Source organism: Trachemys scripta, chromosome 2, assembly GCF_013100865.1.
Source record: "Trachemys scripta elegans isolate TJP31775 chromosome 2, CAS_Tse_1.0, whole genome shotgun sequence".
In the NCBI taxonomy this organism is placed as follows: Eukaryota; Metazoa; Chordata; order Testudines; family Emydidae; genus Trachemys; species Trachemys scripta.
The window spans coordinates 42,840,452-42,859,750 of NC_048299.1; the positions used below are offsets into that span (position 1 = coordinate 42,840,452).

A 19,299-nucleotide genomic window follows, 5' to 3' on the forward strand; every position below is an offset into this window, starting at 1 on the left:
GAGTTGTGTTGTCATGCTGGGTTTGTTCTTCCTCGCTTTGAATAATTGACCTTTAGGGATTTATCTGATTTACTTTTGAATACTGTGTTTTCAGAAAGCTAAATAAATGCTAAAGATAAAATTCCAGATGATGAGATTATTCCCACACCAGATTTTTTATATAAAAGATAAATAAAAATTTAAGACACTTCAGTGGTTATAGTTATCCAAGACTTGTCTTATTGTTCTTTCAAAATAACAACAAATCTGTTTAGCTATGAACTAAATGATAGAGCTTATTATGTTCCTTCACTAATTAACTTACTCCTAGGCCAGAAGAAACAAAAAGCAGTCTTGCATGCAACACACATCCAGGTTCATATGACGCACACTGCCTTTAAGATCTTAACTGTACACTTCTTTGTTCTCTTTATGCTTATTGCGTTTTTATTATATTTATTCTCCAGGTCTTGCAAGAGCCAAATCAGTCCCCAGCCACACATACTCTAATGAAGTGGTTACCCTGTGGTACAGACCGCCAGATGTCCTTTTGGGCTCAACAGAATACTCCACCTGCCTTGACATGTGGTAAGAATAGCATCCTTATACAGGATAATCCATCTAGTTGCTTTGGCTTTGACTTAGTGTAGACAAATATGTGCTAAGATTAATGGTGTAGCATAGACTTGTCTGTGTGTACTAATCCTTGTGGATCCTCCCAGATCCTACTTCCTGAGAGCAGCCCCCTGCCTTCATATCCAGTACTTTACAGCGGGTATCCAGTAATGATACATGACTAGCATGAACAATAACAATAGATTAGTAAGACACGATTTCCCTTTACAGAAACCATGTTGACTATTGCTCAACAGTTTGTTTTTCTATGTGTCTGACAATTTTATTCTTAACTATTGTTTCGATTAATTTGCCCGGTACAGACGTTAGACTTACCGGTCTGTAATTGCCGGGATCACTTCTAGAGCCCTTTTTAAATATTGGCATTACATTAACTAACTTCCAGTCATTGGGTACAGAAGCCGATTTAAAGGACAGGTTACAAACCTTAGTTAATAGTTCCGCAACTTCACATTTGAGTTCTTTCAGAACTCTTGGGTGAATGCCACCTTAGAGACTAACAAATTTATTAGAGCATAAGCTTTCGTGGACTACAGCCCACTTCTTCGGATGCAGTTGACTGCGTGGTGCCTTGGAGAGACAAAGTAGTGTTCTGAATTTTTAAATTTTGTGTGTGTGTGTGTGTGCTACTTAGAGCTAAATCAAGAATTGCCTCTCTTATTGTGGTTTCCAGGATTAGCTGGTTCAAGAAGCAACCGTTAATGGTGTCTAGAAATTTTATCTCTGCATCCCATTCCATATCCTAGAGAGAGAGAGCACTCTAATAAATACCAAGTCCAGGAAGGACCTAACCAATGTAATCATATTCCATGTCTGGATCTCAGCGGTGAGGCAAGGGTGCTTGCTGGAGGGCACAAAAAGAAAATGTCTTAATAACAGACATAAAATATTGACATCCCCTAGTGGCAGGACCTTTAACACAGGCCCAAAAGAGATCCAGGGTGCCCATGGAGAAAGCTTTGTTCCAAATGAAAAATGAGGCAGCACTGACTGTACCTATCAAAGCTATGAATCCAGTGCACTGGCAAATATTTCTTTTCTGATACTGAGCAATCACAGGATCAGAATGTTATTCAGAGCACACGGTTCACTCAGATGGCACATGAGAGGACTGAACAGTGAGGTCCCCCCGCTTCCCCCGCCCCCTCTCCCCCATACTCTCCGGTTTATATTCAGGCAATGCAGGAGATATTACATGTTGAAAATATTTGTATTAACTTGGTACATCTAACAGTAAGGCATGTTGAAGAACAGATAGTATGGGAGCTCTTTTACAGCAGCAGCATATTGTTGGGCCACAATTAAATTAAGACTAAGTAAGGATTTCCCAGAATGAAGAGACAGCGAGAATCTTTGCTTATATCAGATGCCAAGATAATTCATTACCAACAAGTGTGTCTGTGTGTGTTTGTTGACATTAACGTCCATATACAATTATTAGTGTTACGTCCTTATGTTAAATACTGTGTGCCTTCTGTGTCCTGATTCATCACATACATCTTCATTACAAAAGCAGGCAGTCACTTTATTGAAATATTTAAATAGTATTGAGAGAAAATACACATCTGTTTTTTCCATTTAGAAAAAAGATCATAGGGCACTGACTTTAGCCATGATAAACTACATTTAATTGGGGTTCCCAAGGAATTGAACATGGATCTGCTATTGAGTAGAAGACCAGCTGTATGAGAGGAGTGCAAATATTAACCACTGGACAGTGACTGGGAAGCAGGTGGCAGTGACTGTGGGCTATTTTTACGCTTCATTTGCCATAGTAGGGCATTAGGATAGTAACTAAAAGCTAATGATCCACATACAGTATTACATTTTCCAGCTTTCTGTTTAAATAGCCACTGGCAGTAAAAGAATATTAATGAAGACATACATACATCAATGGTGTCAGCTAGTGATGGAAATCAATACAATGTGCGTTGTGATTTACTGCTGTCAGCATATGATACTGTGGCATTGTGTGAACATATTATGCAACCTGAGACTGCATCATGGAGTTATGATAGCCTTGGATATGCTTTTTTTTCTTGATGAGGATTTACTGGTAGGTAAAAGTACCAGTTAGCACTGCCTTTGGTATAAATTTTTTTAATCCTTGGATTTTACAGTCCTTTGAAAATCAGTGCAGGGGAAATAATCTTTAAACTTCTAAACCTAGAGGTTTTATAAAACACTAAAAACCATATATAGGTAATATAAAAATGTAAAAAACCTGATATACTTACCTGTTTTGCTTGTTTCTTACAAGAAGAACTGAGTTTTAGTAGCTGAGATTCTGCATTTAAGCAAGTTATTAATGGCTTTTTGATTCTTACAATGTCAGCAGTGCTACATCTGTTTTTTAAAAGCTGGAAGTCACTATGGATATTTTATTTTAACACGTAGCTGGCTATAATCTATATTTGCCAAACAGCTGGCAACTGTTATATTTTATCCATACTACAGATTTCTTTGTTTTAAAAGATACAATGAATGCCTGACAGGATATGAACGGTTAGTCACAATTCAGGTAAAATAAGCAATGTGCCAATTTTTCATGAACTATGTTTATCACTGTGGAAGAAATCACTTATAACTTTGTCTGTCAAATATAATGCAATTGCATATTAGATCACCATTATCTTCATTATATCTCTGCCTTCAGATTTACATTAATTTATTTAACTTTGTAGCAGCTGGGATGACAGTGATCTCAGTGCTGATCTCAGTTTAAAGAAAAGTATTTGTCTCGAGCTTTATATCTTACGTATGCACAATCTGTTCTCCCCTCTCCTCCCAGGTACAATGATCCCTATTTTACTATTGTAATCTGTTCTCCCATTATTGGAAAGCAGAACTGAGTATTTACCATAATCCTATGTCTGCTTTCATGAATACTTGTCCAATCCAGACTTATGACAACAATTAAGATAGTATATAAAAATGGTCTTCTCTAGGACACAGGTGCATTAAATTATCTATTTACACAGGGGACAAGGCAGAGGCATCTTTATTCTACATCCCTTGTAAAACAGTTTTCAATGAAAGAGTCTGAGGCTAGTAATCCCAGTACACTGGGAAGCACTAGTTGTTTGAGGCCCGAAAGAGAGACAACAGCAGAGAAAATTGCTTCTTTTGCCCTTGATGCTCTCTATCATAACAAGTTCTACTCCAGAGAAATGCTAATCCTTAAGAGGTCAGGATGCTGTGATAACCATCAAGATATTATTAATTAAACTTCCGGAGAAGACACTGACAATGAGCAGCTTTATCAGATGAATTAATCTGTGATTGGAAAATCTCCCGGGGTCAGGTTCACGTGAGAAGCCTCTTTTGTTCTTAGCTGTTGGAAAGACATTCCATTTTAGTTTCCTGTTCCTGAAGAATATTGTCTTTAGTTTGGAATTACACATTTACCAGATCTATCAACAAAGGTGTGTCAACTTTAGAGATGTTTTATACATAGCAGAGAATTCAGTTTTGAAATCTCCTTATTACACAAAAGAAACTTAAAAACAAAAATTTCCTAAGAATAGGAAACATACTTTCAATAGGAAAGTTTTGCTGGGCAAATGCTGCTCAATTTAACATGACATTCACCTCAGTTGTGCTTGAGCCCTTCTGTGTTCTGTTTCTCAGAATCTGAGCAATCGAGTTTACTTACACAGATGTACACACAAAGTGATTTTGCAAACGGGGTACATTATTTGGAATGGAACAGTGCAGCAGGGGGAGGGGAACCAGAAAACCACTCTTCAGAGCCTTAGTTTTTTGGCAGTTAAATGAGCCAGAAAAGAACTTGATCACACCCTTCAGAACTAAAATTTTACCTCATGAAAAACTGAATTTTTGACTAAATGAACTTTGTTTTGTGAAATTTAAAATTTTTCATCAACAAAATGTCATTTTGTTGAAAAGTCCAAATATTTTTATTCGGATGTATTCCCCCGTGGGAGTTGTGGTTTGGTTGCCTCCTATCCCCATTCACCTACAAAGGGCCAGTCTCCTTGGCTGGAAAACATTGCCCATGATGCACAACAGCCAGATGTTACTGTCTCCCCTCTCCAAGAGGGGAGGCAATCACAGGAGATGTAGTCTGACCCGGGAGCACAGCCCATAGAAGAGAATGGAAGCATGAGGCACCCAAGTGACAACGGCCATAAGCAACTGCAGCAACATTTCTGAATCAAAATGTTTTGGATTTTGATTGAAATTTTTCACCATTTTTAAAAAAAAAACACCTCCTTTTCTGACCAGTTTTATTAATTAATACCATCATATATGAGCATGCAGGTGTTTTGAATAAACATAGAATCAGAATAATAAATGTATGGCTGGAAGGGTCCTTGTCACGGGGTCTACTCACTGCTAGGGGCTCCTCCTCCTGGCCACTCTGGGGAGCAGCTTTTTCCAGGTCCAACACCCCCTTCCACAGCTCACTGCATGCCCTGCTGTCTCTCTCTTGCTCTCTGTGATTCAAGGTGCTCTGTCTTCGTGGGTTGGCCCTCTGGCGAGGTCACTATAGTCCTCCCCTTCCAGGGTATCAAAGTCTTTCCTTACAAATTGTCTCAGGCAGTCTTCTCATTCTCTGCTCTGATGGTGCCACTTTTCCAGTGGCTGGTAGGGGAATCCAGCCTCTACTCCAGGTTCCAGCCGGGTGACCCTCTAAGCAGCAGGTAAGGTTTGCACCTAAACCTTGCTGTGTTTTCCCTGAGCCCTTCCTACACTTCGCCCTCCTGCCCCCAGCAGGGTTTGCCAGCTTAAACTGCCTCTCCCAGGGAGTAACTGCAGAATAAATTCTATGGCCCCAAACACACCTCCCTTCCCCCACAGAATAACTGCAGACCAATTCCCTGCAACCCCCGTCTGCTACCAGCTCCCTGGCTTTATAGAAGCCCTGCCTGTTCCTGCACACATGAGCTTCCCCTAATTAGGGTTTTCCTCTCAGCCTAACTATACCCCAGCTTGCAGCCTAATAGGTTAATTGGGTCTCTCTGGCCTACATTAACCCCATTCAGGGTGAGTGAGGGGAACACGCCCCATCAGAGTCCTCAAGATGTAAATTAGTCCAGCTCCCTGCATAGAGGAAAGACCAAGTATATGTAGACCATTTTTGACTGGTGTCTGGAAGTTTTTAAGAACAGGTTAGATGATGGGGATTCCACAATCTCCCTGAGAAGCCTATTCCAGTGGTTAACTACCTTATAGTTAAAAAGCTTTTCCTAATAACTAACTTAAATCTTCATTGCTTCAGATTAAGCTGATGATTTCTTGTCCTACCTTCAGTGGACATAGAGAACAATTGATCACCATCCTCTTTATAACAGCCCTTAATACATTTGAAGACTGTTATGAGGTCCTTCCTCAGTCATCTTTTCTCAAGACTAAACATGCCCAGTTTTCTTAACCTTTCCTCATAGCTCATGTTTTCTAAACCGTTTATCATTTGTGTTGCTCTTCTCTGGATTCTCTCCAATTTGTCCACATCTTTCTTAAAGTATGATGCCCAGAGCTGGACACATTACTTTAGCTGAAGCCTCCCCAGCGCTGAATACAGCAGGACAATTACCTCTTCTGTCTTATGTAGAACACTGCTGTTAATACATCCCAGAATATTAGCCCCCCCCTTTTATTTTGCAACTGCTTCTCATTGTTGACTCATATTCAATGTGTGATTCACTATAACTCCCAGATCCGTTTCAGCAGTACTACCACCTCGCCAGCTTTTTCCCTATTTTATAGTTGTGGATTTCATTATTCCTTCCTAATGGCGCATTTTAGACAGTTGACAAGAAGATGTGAGGATACTTAATGTGGGGAAATAGATTCAATATGTATAATGACCCAGCAACTCCCAGTCTCTATTCAAACCCAAGTTAATGGTATTCAAGTTACTCCTAGTCCCAAAGGACCAGTCACTTACCCCAGGTCATTTTGTGCCTTAGATCTCACACCAAAGACAATGCTTGAAGCCAGTCCTATAGTAAACTATCTAAGGATTTATTAACTAAGAAAAGAAATGAGTTATTACAACGTTAAAGCAGGCAAGCATATGTACACAAATGAGCTACAGTCTATGGTTCCAAAAGGTGAAAGAACTGTAGTAATCTATCAGCTCTGAATATCTTTTAGGGCTAACCCAGGTTGACCCTGGGGATCTCTGTTTCTGTTTCATAGCTCTGGCCCTGTGAGAGTCCAGACAACAAAAGAGATGAAAACTTTCCTTGTCAGATAGGGATAGCTCAGTGGTTTGAGCATTGGCCTGCTAAACCCAGGGTTGTGAGTTCAATCCTTGAGGGAGCCATTTAGGGATCTGGGGTAAAAATCTGCCTGGGGATTGGTCCTGCTTTGAGCAGGAGGTTGGACTAGATGACCTCCTGAGGTCCCTTCCAACCCTGATATTCTATGATTCTATGATTTTTATTTCCTTCTTCCAGACTTAAGGCCATGGGATGAGCCCTTTTGCATGTAGCCTCTTCATGGTAGTAAGGAGTAATTAACAAAGTCTTTGTATTGTGATGTCCCACAATGGCTCATTTAGTTTTGATAGGCCGCCTTGATGGGCAGGAAACAATCCCTCCTGACTAGGTTCACAGTTTTAGAGCAAACATTTTTTTACAGTTACAAAGCAAAACCTTTAATATTACCTTATAATATATGATACAGATATTATAAGTGAGCTTAATTCATGTAGCAACTTACAAGCATTTCATAAAGTCTAAACACATCGTTATAAGTCAAATACCCATCTAAGCCATACTAACACACAGGTGAAACAGACTGGTTTCCAGCAATGAATTTGTCAGTGCTTGGTTGAGGCCTAAAGCTTTGTCAAGAACTGGCACCTAGATTCCCAGCATTGCAGACACCATCTGTGAAGCCATGCATTTCATCTCCAAGACAAATGTGTCCTGGCCTGCACCATCACACTTCAGGAAAAACTGTGCAACTTTGTGTGTAGAACAGTCCCTTGCCGAGCTTCCTCTGGGTCAGTGCAGCTCTGGACTGCTCTTACCTGGCTCAAAGTTAAATACCATAGTTTGGCAGCTGTTAAATTATTTACTGCAAATTATTCACTCACCTTTAATAAACATCCATCTGCTGAAACCAGTGATATTTAGTTTTCTTTAGGGTTCAGTCATGTGACACAATCCTGCAAGGTATTAGACCCCACAGTGGAAGGTGAGTGTTTTCAGCTCCTTGGAGATCATGCCTATAGACAACAGGGGTGAAATCCTGGACTCATTAAAGTCAATGGTGGTTTTACCATTGATTTCAGTGAGACCCAGATTTCATCCTGGAAATTTCAGTCAGAGAACCAGATTCCATGAATCAGGAGTAATTAAAAGCAACACTTCCTTGCAGGTGCAGGCTTATTAGTGAAGGTTAAACATTGTTTGTCCTTTACGATTCCTTATTCAGAGATGTATTATACATCCACATATTGTCTTGAGACAAGGCCTTTCCTGGGGGTAAAAATTGGTGTATACAATTTCCAATTTAGTAAAGTAGCTGAAACAAAATCTGTTAAATTGTCCTTACTTCACTATTAATCCTGAGCATGTACTTTTTTTGAAGTGCAACCTGTTGTTTCGAGTTTCTGTAGTCTTTACCTTCGGTATTAGTAAAGCATTCAGTACTCCAATATTGCCTCTTGGTGGTGATGGAGAAAATACTAAGCAGATATTATACTAAAAAAGCACTGTCACTTTTGGAAAACTGGCACAAAATCCGAGTTGCATGAATTATTCCTCTTGTGATTTTTATAAATGTTAAGTAATTTTATCAGAAGTATTAAAGTGATCATTTAGTGCTTCAAAATATGTCTCCTCCCAGAGAGCCAAATCTTGCAATCTGAAGTCAAGCTTCATGGCCAGATGTAGATCTCCTGGGTCTTCAAAATCTGAATATTGATTCTGCAGTGACATGATGCTGAATATGGTCTCTTGTTAGCAAATTAATGCAACAGAAAAGCTGTTCATTCAGCAAATAATATTCAATGTTTGTTATAATAAAGTCCCCCAATCGTCCACGCAAACTTTAAAATCTGCATTTAAATAAAACAACAAAAATCAGTATGAAAACAATTTGTTGTTAAAAAATGGCTCTGCAGTCACTTATATGGCCCTCTTCAGAAGTAAAAAGAAAACACACCTCAACAACTTTAATGGATATGAATAATCTTTGTAAGTTTTTAGGTAAAGTGTCACATAAAAGAGATATTGCTAAGGCTTTATAAATTCATATCCAGATTGATTGTAATTTGAATTTGTACATTATGTCAAATGTTGTATAGAGAGAAGACTGCAGAATTAAAACAAAAATTAATTTCTTAAAAAATTGTACAATGGCAACCAAACAAGTTATTTTTTACGAGCTGTGGCTCTTGGCCTACAAATGCTCTGCATAAAAATGGAATTTCTGTAGTCACCTCAGCTTCTCATTAAATAGTCATTTGTTATCTAAATTCAAATTTCAGAGTAACCCATTGAGCTACAGCATGAACTCTTCCTTTATATTACTCTGTGTAGTATGGTGACAGATATAACCCTAGGAAATTAGGTTGGACAATATTAGATGGATGGCCACATATGGTATCATCAGTACATCAATAGGCTTAGTCATGCTTATTGTTGTTAGAGGGTAAGTCACACATTTCAACATTCAATGGCTGTCATTTAAGTTTCAGTCATGTTTGCTTTGCAAGGTTATCCCATTTTGTTCTATTTCAAAGATTCCTGAATCAAGTATCCAAAAGCGCAACAATTCAGTTTGCAAATTAGAATTCAGACCTCCACCAAAGGGTGTAGGAAATGCTAAATCAAATTATTTAACTATTGCCAAAGTTCTTCAATGTGACACACACACTTTCTCAAACACTATGCCTGAAAATGTCACTCACATAGACACTATAGGGTATGTATGTATGTGTACAAATAATATATAAATAAATAATGGGGTGGGTATAGAGTGAGGGGGAGAGACAATAAAAGCAAAGTCACTTCTTGAAATATGAAATATGTTCCGATTAACCTCGTATCATAGAAGCTAGAGATGGGAGAGATCTGTTAGCTCATCTTGTTCAACTGCCGCTTAACGCAAGATAAGATAGTTCCATGCAAAATATACTTAAGTGTTTCATCCAGACTAGTTTTATGTGACTTGAGCAGTGGACCTTCTATTTCTTTGGGAGGTTATTGCACAGTATAATTGACCTCAGTGTTAGGCAGTTTTCCTTAACACTCACCCTAAATTTTCTGTTTCTTAATTGCATCTCATTACTTCTACCCTCTTTGGTATATATTCAGTTTTGGGGACCAGTGAAATCCAAAGCAATTCCTTGTCCTCTTTGTTTTTCATACTTGTACAGAGTCATCCTATTCCCCTCCCACCCACCCCATTCATTGTTTTACCCAATAATAATATATTCAGTTTTTATCTTTTCCTTACAAGTAAGTTTTTCCAGTAATATAATAGTTTTTGTTGCTCTGCTAAGAAACCCCCTCCCCCCAGTTTGTTGATGCATTCCTGTTTTGGGATGCCTGAAAATGTACACAGACTTAGTGGTTGCATAGAGATTTGGTGTCTGTGCTCATACAACACAAACACAGTTTGGTTTTGCTTTAAAAAAAATGTTTTTGGCTATCATATTGTGTACTGATACTCAGTTTCCTATTTGCTATGGTCTGTTGAAGTCAAGGGGAAAACTCCTATTGACTTGCATGAGCTCCATTACCCCAAGATCCTTATTTAGCATTATGGCTTTCCACATATTTTCCTTCTATTGTATATCTGTATTTTAGTTTATTTTTTCTAAGATGTGTTTTCTTACCTTTTCCCAGGAGGAATCTTATTTAGTTATTTCCCACCCATATTTCTGTCCTCTCTAAGGGCTCAATCCTGCAATACGCTGGGTGAATGGGACTGCGCTTGTGCTTAAAATTAAACATGAACTTAAGTGCTTGAGTAGGTTGTAGCCAGAATGCTTAGCAGCCTCAAGACGGAGCCCTATAAGTCTCTTTATTTTTCTCATCAGTGATGTTTAACACCACCTCCCAGCGTAGCCTTATTTGTTAAGGGATAAAAAACACATTCGTTAAATTATTCCAGATGATAAAAAAAATATGGTGTCAAACAATATCTAAAATAGTCCTTGTAGCACTTATGACATTGCACTATATTAATAATTAATTTACAGATCTTCATCCAATTTTCAGTTCATACCTGAGTCAATTGCTATTAAATATGCAAGTAAGATTTTGAGAGGCAATAGATAAAATTCTTTGCTAAAATCTTCATCTTCTTTTGTATTTCAAATACAAACATGCATGAAGTGCTTGTCTGTAGATACCAGTACATGCTCTTAAAATTTTAAACTAATTTAATCTAATGTCTGTTGTCTGATTGCAAAAAGAGAACTGTACTCCTCTGTCCTCCAGATCAAATTCAGGTTTTTTTCTTATCTTGAGTAAACAACTCCTGTCCAGAATTCTGCATTTCTCCTTGCCTGAGATCTAAATACTGTTTATAAGTATTTGACGAAGATATATTGTGCCTAATGATGCGTTAACCAGAGTAAATGATGAGTGGCAGTTTAATCAATCCAGTACCTTCAGTAACCAACAAGGGCATATGGAACATAATTTTTTATTCTCCTTCTTTTCAAACTGACTGAATACAACTAGGGTTGGATCTGAACTGTGTCCGTTGTTTTCCTTTATTCTCTAGAGGTAAAGGAAAATCTTTGCATAAGGTATTCAATCTTTGAGAATTAGAATCAGAAAATAATGGTATATTATAAAAGCTTTCTTTTTGAATAAATCTGCTCATATCCTGTTGCCTTTAAAATAAAATTATTGCATTATTCAGCAGTGGCCTATCCATTCTGAACTTAGTAAAGAATGTGATCTCTGCTGGTGATCTTTACCGAGTGGTATTCAGTGAGACATTCCCTCGCTTAACTGAAAACATGCCATCTGTTTTCATTAGGAGACTTTCTTCCAGACACACTTCTCACAGTATACACAGACACCTAAAATTAAATGCTGCTCCCTAAATAATCAGCATCATGAATAAGAAAAAAACAATATTTAATGATTATATTCCAAACAGTTGACTTCTAAGAACAAAGTTAAATTAAAGGTTAAGATTGGGACTTCCAAAGATGACTATAGGACACAATTTGGATTTGAAAAGAATGGTAGTAACATGGTTAAATCCTCTAGTTGCCTTTGAGAAAGCTTAACGCATATGTAAAATATGTATAACTCCACATAAAGCTGTTGGAGTGACAGATTTTGTTAAAATGATCTTTCGTGTGCATGTGCACAAATGAGTGTGTATATCTATATTGCATATATGTAATGTGTGTGCATGGACAAGAATAAGTACATTTCAAAAAAAATGTAATTGAAATAAACACAATTAAAATGTTCTATCAAATCATGCATCCCACTGATACCTAAGAGGGTTTTTAGCTCTTGAACATCAAATCTTGGAGAAGATGCAAATCCCCCTTGGAGCACAGGGAAGAGAAGCAGATGAGGGGCTGTAGCTTTCCCTGGGTATGCACAAATGCCTGAACCAACTGACAAAGCCAGACCCTGGGGAACTACAGAAGCTTGTCTCAGTCTGAGATATTTTCTCTGCTGCTGCACCTCTTCCTCCTGCAACCAATCCATATCTTTTTCAAAGCTGCTGTGGGGCCTGACTTAAGATGCCCAAGGTTTTGACCCTAGGTGAATGGATCCTTTTTATATATTATCAGTGTGACACCTAAGCAGAAATAGTTTCTTGAAAAAATGTTTGAAAAAGAGACATATCTAAAGGTCTGGATTGGTTTTCAACACATTCATCCATTCCAGTTGTCATGATGTTATAATACTGGTGATAGAGACAAGTGTTTAATGTATTCATTATTTAATCTCAAGAAAATCTAATATTATTTACCTTTTTTTTTTTTTTTTTTTTTTTAATAGGGGAGTGGGTTGTATCTTTGTAGAAATGATTCAAGGAGTTGCTGCTTTTCCTGGAATGAAAGACATTCAAGACCAACTTGAAAGAATATTTCTGGTGAGTTCTTTTTTTCTGGATTAATATGTATATACATAATATGCTACCTTACAAATGTGAGTAATAAAATGTGGCTATTGAAACCCAGGGAGCTATTCTATTTGCAGTGTTTACTTTTCTCTGTAGGAGCACAGGTGTCAAACAACCAGCCTCAAGCCATATCCAATCTGCCGGGATACATTTTTGAGACTTGCATGACTTATTCAGATTCTGCAGAATCCAAGCTTTCATTTAAAAAAGATGTTTCTAGCTCTCCTGGCTAGAAAAGCTTCCAAATGCGAATCCAGTAAAAAAAGGTGCTGTGTTGCTATGCTGAATCTGCAAGCAGTCTAAAATAATGACTCCGAGATGCCCCCGTTAATATTATTGTGCTATTTTAACATTAACATGAATGCTTTTATTGATGATTATTTTATGTGATGGAATAGGCCATGGTGTGGGAGTGAAGCCCATGAAGGTTGGGTGAGAATTGAGGTTTACTGCAGGGATGGAAATGCAGAAGGAATACGAAGACTGAGAAGGAACACAAGGATGGCAGAAATAGTGGTGATAAAGTTTGTGTGTGTTTCCCACTGACTGATGCTTTATTCGACAATAAAGTACTTAACAAATAATGATAACTGACAGAGCAGAAAGAAGTGCAGTACTCAACTCCCACCACTGCAGCCTGATTGGTCCATTCATGAGCTGCTCTTTGACTTAATGGCACCTCCACAATTGGGAAGTCCAGTTCACAGTGTTCCTCTGAGGATCTGCTACCATTCGTGCCTGTTTTCTTTCCCCACCAGCCCTCACTCTCGGGTTGTTTTGTGATTTTTCTGTTTCTACTGCTAGATTTCCCATTTTGATCTGGGTTTTGGCCAGTTTCCTTTTAAGAGGCTAGGAAGAATGTCGTTCACTTCACAGATCAGTAGTAAGCTAGGTGAGTTTTTTCTCCTTCAGAGCCCTCGGGAGCTTTGCAGTTGTTTAGCAGGTGCCCAGTGCAGATTAACGGAGGTGGCCAATACAGTCCCAAATGCTGGCCTGGTTGGCTTCTGATTGGACCATTGTTGTTTGTTATGTGACAAGCAAGGGAGGCCTCAGAAAGAAGCACCTTTCACCCCAGCCCTAGCACAAAAAAGGGGAATCTGGGGCTTGCTTGGCCCTGATGCCTGGGTGGATTTAGCAGGAGGGGCTGAGTGGTAACCTTCTCTGAAAGATTGCTCTGGCTTTACAGCCATTTGTTTGTGAGCTGCACTAGATTTATCCTTCCAGTTTAGCTTGTGTGGGAAAGAGCTGCCTGGCATTTCCTCTCCTCGTTCTGTTTCATCATAGCTAGTAAAAGATATGGCCTTCCTTCTACCCAAACCTGTGTGGTGTTCTATTCACTGTGATGCCTGGGCAATTAATACTTGACACCTGCTGTACTGAGGTACGGTTCAGCTCTGAAAATTGGCTCTAAGAATGGCAGCGTAGAGCTCCTTGTTTGTTTGTCCCTTAATGATTTCTACATCACAGTTTCTCAGTCTTGGAGCAAAACATGCTTTTTCTAAATGTCAGAGCTGCAAACTCAACGTAGGATGTGAAAGTCACATTATGTTCTTTCTTCCTTGTCAAAACACCTGCGCAGCTAGACCCACTGCAACGTAAAGGACTAAACTGCTTCTGTGCTGTATGTGAGCAGGGTCTGAATGAGCTCTCCCCTGACATCTAGTGATGAGCTGGGAGAAAAGACTTCAGGAGCAGATTGGGTTTGCATAGACACACCTACTTTGCCTAGGTGCCCAGGAGATGGAGCCGCTTTGCCAAAATGATCGATTTTGGGCTAATTTTGGATTACAAATCACTCTAGTATTTGAATGCAGGGGTAATGAAATGCTGTTATCCTTATTGTATGGTAAAGGACAGCAGAACTGTGCTTAGCATGCCCTGATTGAATGGGACACCCTAAACTGAACCTCACTTGCTAAGCAGGGGACAGGAGATGCCAACTCCCAGTGAAGAGAAGGTGGGAATAGGTTTCCCTACTTGGTCGAGTGGACTCTGCCTAAATAGTCCTAGATGCTATTTTGATCTGTTGCTCTCCAGCGTTTTATGGCAGAGCTGATTAGACTCAATTGAGAGTCCTTGTTTTCTGGTTGGTGATTCCTAGAGTCGAGATCACTGTAGAGCAGATTTAGGGGCTAAGCCTTAGACTTTGTGTGAGGACAGTAGAAGACACTACAGAGATTGCACTGGCTGTGAGGCTCCCTGCTGAAATCACTAAGTGCTGGTTTAAGTGATGGAACCTCAGAAAGTGGCAGGAGCAGTGGCAGCAGAGGCATTGCTCAAACTCCAGCCCCCTCACCAGCGGTGGGAGGTGAACCCACGTGAATGCACCTCAGCACTCTGGGTATTCACTAACTGTGAGTGGGGTGCAGTAGAGGGAGTGGGGAGCGAAGTGTTACAGGGAAAAGTCACAACACAATACAAATGTGTTCCTGCAAGATGGGAAACTGAGACAAAGGACACTATCCAATGCACTGTGGGGTCAGGTTTGCTTAGGGTTACATGCTTTTTAAATGTGGTTGTGATATTTTCCCAAATTAATGCTGAGTTCTCTTTCCCTTTTCATAAGAGTTCTCTTTTGTTATACACACTCAGTGCTTGTGAGTGGGAAAGTATTGCCTCTTAGAGGCGCCCAGGGTGGTGATAAATTTTCCCAGATTACTGGGTGGGGGCTCAAACTGGTCCTGTTTTGTATTGTTAAGAGGAACCTCAAGATATTGAGCCTGGCCCTTGTTGCTGATGTCTACACCTGGCAGAAAGGTTGCATGTATTTAATTGTAATGTCTTGTCAACCAACTTCTGTTTAATACACTAGCAAGTATTGGGTAATTTTAAAAGCTCTGCTTTATTAAATGTGTGCACTACTCATTGGAAGTGTGGAATGTAATTCCACCTCCTTTTTTTCCTCTCCTCTCCTGTTTTACAAACAGGTGAGACTTTTAAACATGGATCATGTTAAACACATACTCAGATTTTTGAACGTATTATTGATATTGTACAATAATGTATTTTGTTGAAATTAAAAGACTTAAAAAGATAAATTATTGCTGCGTTTGACAGGGTCAGTACAAGCATGTATATATCTGTAGAATTTTTGAAACATTATGGTCATTCTCAAGCTGATTTTTTGTTTTTGTTTTTTTGTTTATTGGGGGGGGCGGAGGAAGGCTTGTTTGGTAAAATACCAAAATCTACCGACCACCATATACATTAATGGCCTTCCAAATTTAGTTTAGAAGCAAAATGTTTTAAATTGTAGCTGCAAATAACAAGTTCAGCCTTTCAAATAACTGGGGATAATTTTTGACCTGGTTTCTTTAGGTCAGACTGATCTTGTACAAACTTTAAAAGAATAAAAAGAAGCTTTTGGACTGAGACTTTTATGGCATGTGGTTAACCAGAGTTAATTCTTAAATCCTAATTAAAATCCCCTTAAAATAGGGGTTTGTAAAGGAAACTTCTAGCCATCCGTAATTAAAGTGCCTCTCTAATATACCGTTTTCATAATTAAGAATTTAAGAAGTTATCTATTTAAAAGTTAAAAAACAAGGGATTATTCTTGTTCCCTTTGTTTCTGAAAAGAAGGATTAAATTCATTCATTCTCCAGTGAATTGTGTACACTAAGGTGGTTAATAACTTTGAAGTGCAAAATTAATCAGGTTGCTATTTAAGATAACTAATACAATTAACTCCCACATACTGAGTCCTTATAACAGCTATGAAATACAGATCAGCCAGCCAAAGTCGGCTTTTCTTCAGAGACAAAGTGGTGAAGTAATAATGGCTGTCCCTGCCCCAGAGAGCCAGCAACGAGCTCATATACATCAAGCACAGGCACGGTGGTGCCAGCGTCCCCCGCATGGGAGACCTGTGCGACATCGCGGTCGTCACGCACGCCTTTCGCCTCCTGACGTGCCTGGACTCTAAGGTGAAGAACGTCGCAACGACTGCCCTGCACGCCGCCACCAAGAAACGAATCGGCAGACCTCCCTCCGACCGAGTGTGGCCACCTTTCTGAGCGGCTCCCTGGACGGCGAATTTGCCCGGGACAGGGGCGATCTCGCCTCACTGTGGTCCCGCGCCCGCAACGCCACGCGCTGACTGGGGAAGCGACTGGGCTGCTGCTGGGAATGGTGCGAGGAACGGCAGGAGCTGGGAGTCCTGATACCGTGGATCGGAACGGAGGACAACACCATCGTCACCCCCGGAGCCAGAGGCGTGCTGGAGAGATCCCTGAAGGCCGCCGTCCACGTGCTCTACGTGGACACCCTGAAGAAAAAAACGGACCAGGGTAAGGCCTTCGAGGTGACCAGCAAGTGGGATTCCAGCAACAACTTCCTCCCCACGGGCAGCTTCACCCAGTTCGCTGACTGGCGGTTCATACACCGCGCCCGGCTGAATTGCGTCCCCCTCAATGGAGCCATCCGCCATGGGAACCGGGACAAACGCTGCAGGAAGTGCGGGTACGTCGCCGAAACCCTGCCCCACGTCCTATGCTGCTGCAAGCCCCATGCCGGAGCCTGGCAGCTGCGCCACAACGCCGTCCAGGACCACCTAGTGAAGGCCATCGACCCACGCCTGGGAGAGGTCACCGTCAACCGCGCCGTCCTAGGCACCGACAGCCCGCTGCGCCCAGACATCATCGTCACGGACGAGGTTGGAAAAAGATCATCCTGGTCGACGTAACGATTCCATTCGAGAACAGGACCCTGGCCTTCCGTGAAGTCCGAGCCCGCAAGCTCGAAAAAGCCCCCCTGGCTGACACCCTGCAGTCAAAGGGCTACGAGGTGCACACCAACGCTCTGCTCGTTGGGGCCCTGGGTGCCTGAGACCCATGTAATAAACGTGTGCTGAGGACCTGTGGGGTAGGCCGTCATTACATGCGGCTCATGAGATGCCTAATGGTCTCGGACACTATCCGTTGGTCTTGGGACATCTACACAGAGCACATCACCGGCCACCGCCAATACCAGGAGTGAACCTGGGAGACCTTGTGCACCCACAAGGGGGAAGAGACCTATAAACCCCCCCTGCTGGACTTTATCCCCTGCGCCCTGAACCCACCGAACCTAACTGAATCCCACCACGTGAGGGTCACCCCATCCCCATTACCCAGCCCACTTACTTATACCCATGAGTGTTTCTACTTTCTGTATGAGTGATGGACCCTCACCACTTGTCGGCTGTATCTTGGTCCTGCCCACCGTTTACCCCCCCCCCCCATTGGGGACATTGCAATCTGTATATATTATGTGTGCTGCCCAACACCAAAATACTAACATCCCCCTATACGCTGTATGTTACCCCCAATGACCAATAACTGACGCTTCAAATTTTCTGTATCGTTTATTTTTCAAATATTATCTAATAATCTTTTATTGGATCAACGTCTGTTGGTGGGAGAGAATTTTAGTTCACATTTTTCACTTCTTCAACAGTGGATGGTTTCATGCAATATTGTGGTGTTCTGAAAGCAGATATACAATACAATATGCCATTCCCATTGATCCTTTAGTTCTGCAGTGTTCTGAGGTCAGGTATTTTAAAACATACCTCTTGCAATATAAAAAAAAAAATACATCAGTAAGATTCATTACTCTATACCAGGAGTTGAAATATGATTGAATTTCTTTCTCTTACAAACTGTTGTATTTTGGAAGGAAAGGCACTGATTAATATTTAGGAATAATATTTAGGACAACTAAATTTAATTGTAATGTGAACAGACTGAGCCTGTGAACAGCAGTTCCATGTACTTCTCAATAGCTGGCTCTAAATCTATTTTCCATTATTATGTAAATGTAATTAAAATACATGGTACCTTAATTTTCTACAGATTATCAAGTGCACAATAAAGAGCATATTCTCTAAGTGCTCTTCCATTTCTCCTCCTTATCAAGAGTAGAATACATCCCCAAACCGGTCTTTCTGTTCATTTATGCTTATGTATTAGTTGTTTGCATTTATCAGGGGTTTAATGAAACTGCTATATTTAATGGACTAGGAAAGGAGGTTGAACTTCTAATTACACTTCATGCATTGTTCTGTTCATTGATTTTCCTTTTGGTTGTTTTTTAACAAGAGTGCTTCATTTGGACTATTTTTACATATTATGCTTATTTTAAACAACTTCAGGAACCAAAGTTAAGTCCTTTGCTAAGTAATACTGTAGCAGGGCTGCACACTGGCAGGGGTGCATAAACTTGGATTTAATTTCAGATTGGGGCCTGATTTAGTAGTAATCAATATACTGTGAACTGAAAGTTGCAAATTACCATTTTAAAGTACACGTGATTTGTGCCCCGGTTATCAGTTTATGGTGGATTTGTTTTACTCATTCAGAAACTAGAACGTATGGAGAATTTTGCTTAAAGAACTGTATGCTTATTAAGTAAAATGGAGGAGTACTTGTCACGGAGCCACAAGTTCAGTGCTACGCCCTAGCTTTGGAAGAGTTTCAAGGAGGACCCCTTCAGTGTGCCAGACCCTCCTCGGTATCTCACTCCTCCTCCAGCATAAGCCATGCTGCTTCACCATCTCAGACTGAACCTTTGGGCCTTCCGCACTCCTGTTTCACACCGTGAGTTCTGTTC

General features: G+C 40.3%; 1 protein-coding gene across 3 annotated transcripts in view; it reads left to right on the forward strand.

Annotated features, from left to right (window-relative positions):
- Window positions 1-19,299, forward strand: part of CDK14 (cyclin dependent kinase 14) — a 472,950-nt gene that overhangs the window by 274,528 nt on the left and 179,123 nt on the right. For all 3 annotated transcript variants that reach the window (XM_034760407.1, XM_034760408.1, XM_034760409.1), the window contains 2 exons: window positions 447-567; window positions 12,585-12,678. In XM_034760407.1, the coding sequence (XP_034616298.1) occupies window positions 447-567; window positions 12,585-12,678 (215 nt within the window). The remainder of the gene's footprint in view (window positions 1-446; window positions 568-12,584; window positions 12,679-19,299) is intronic.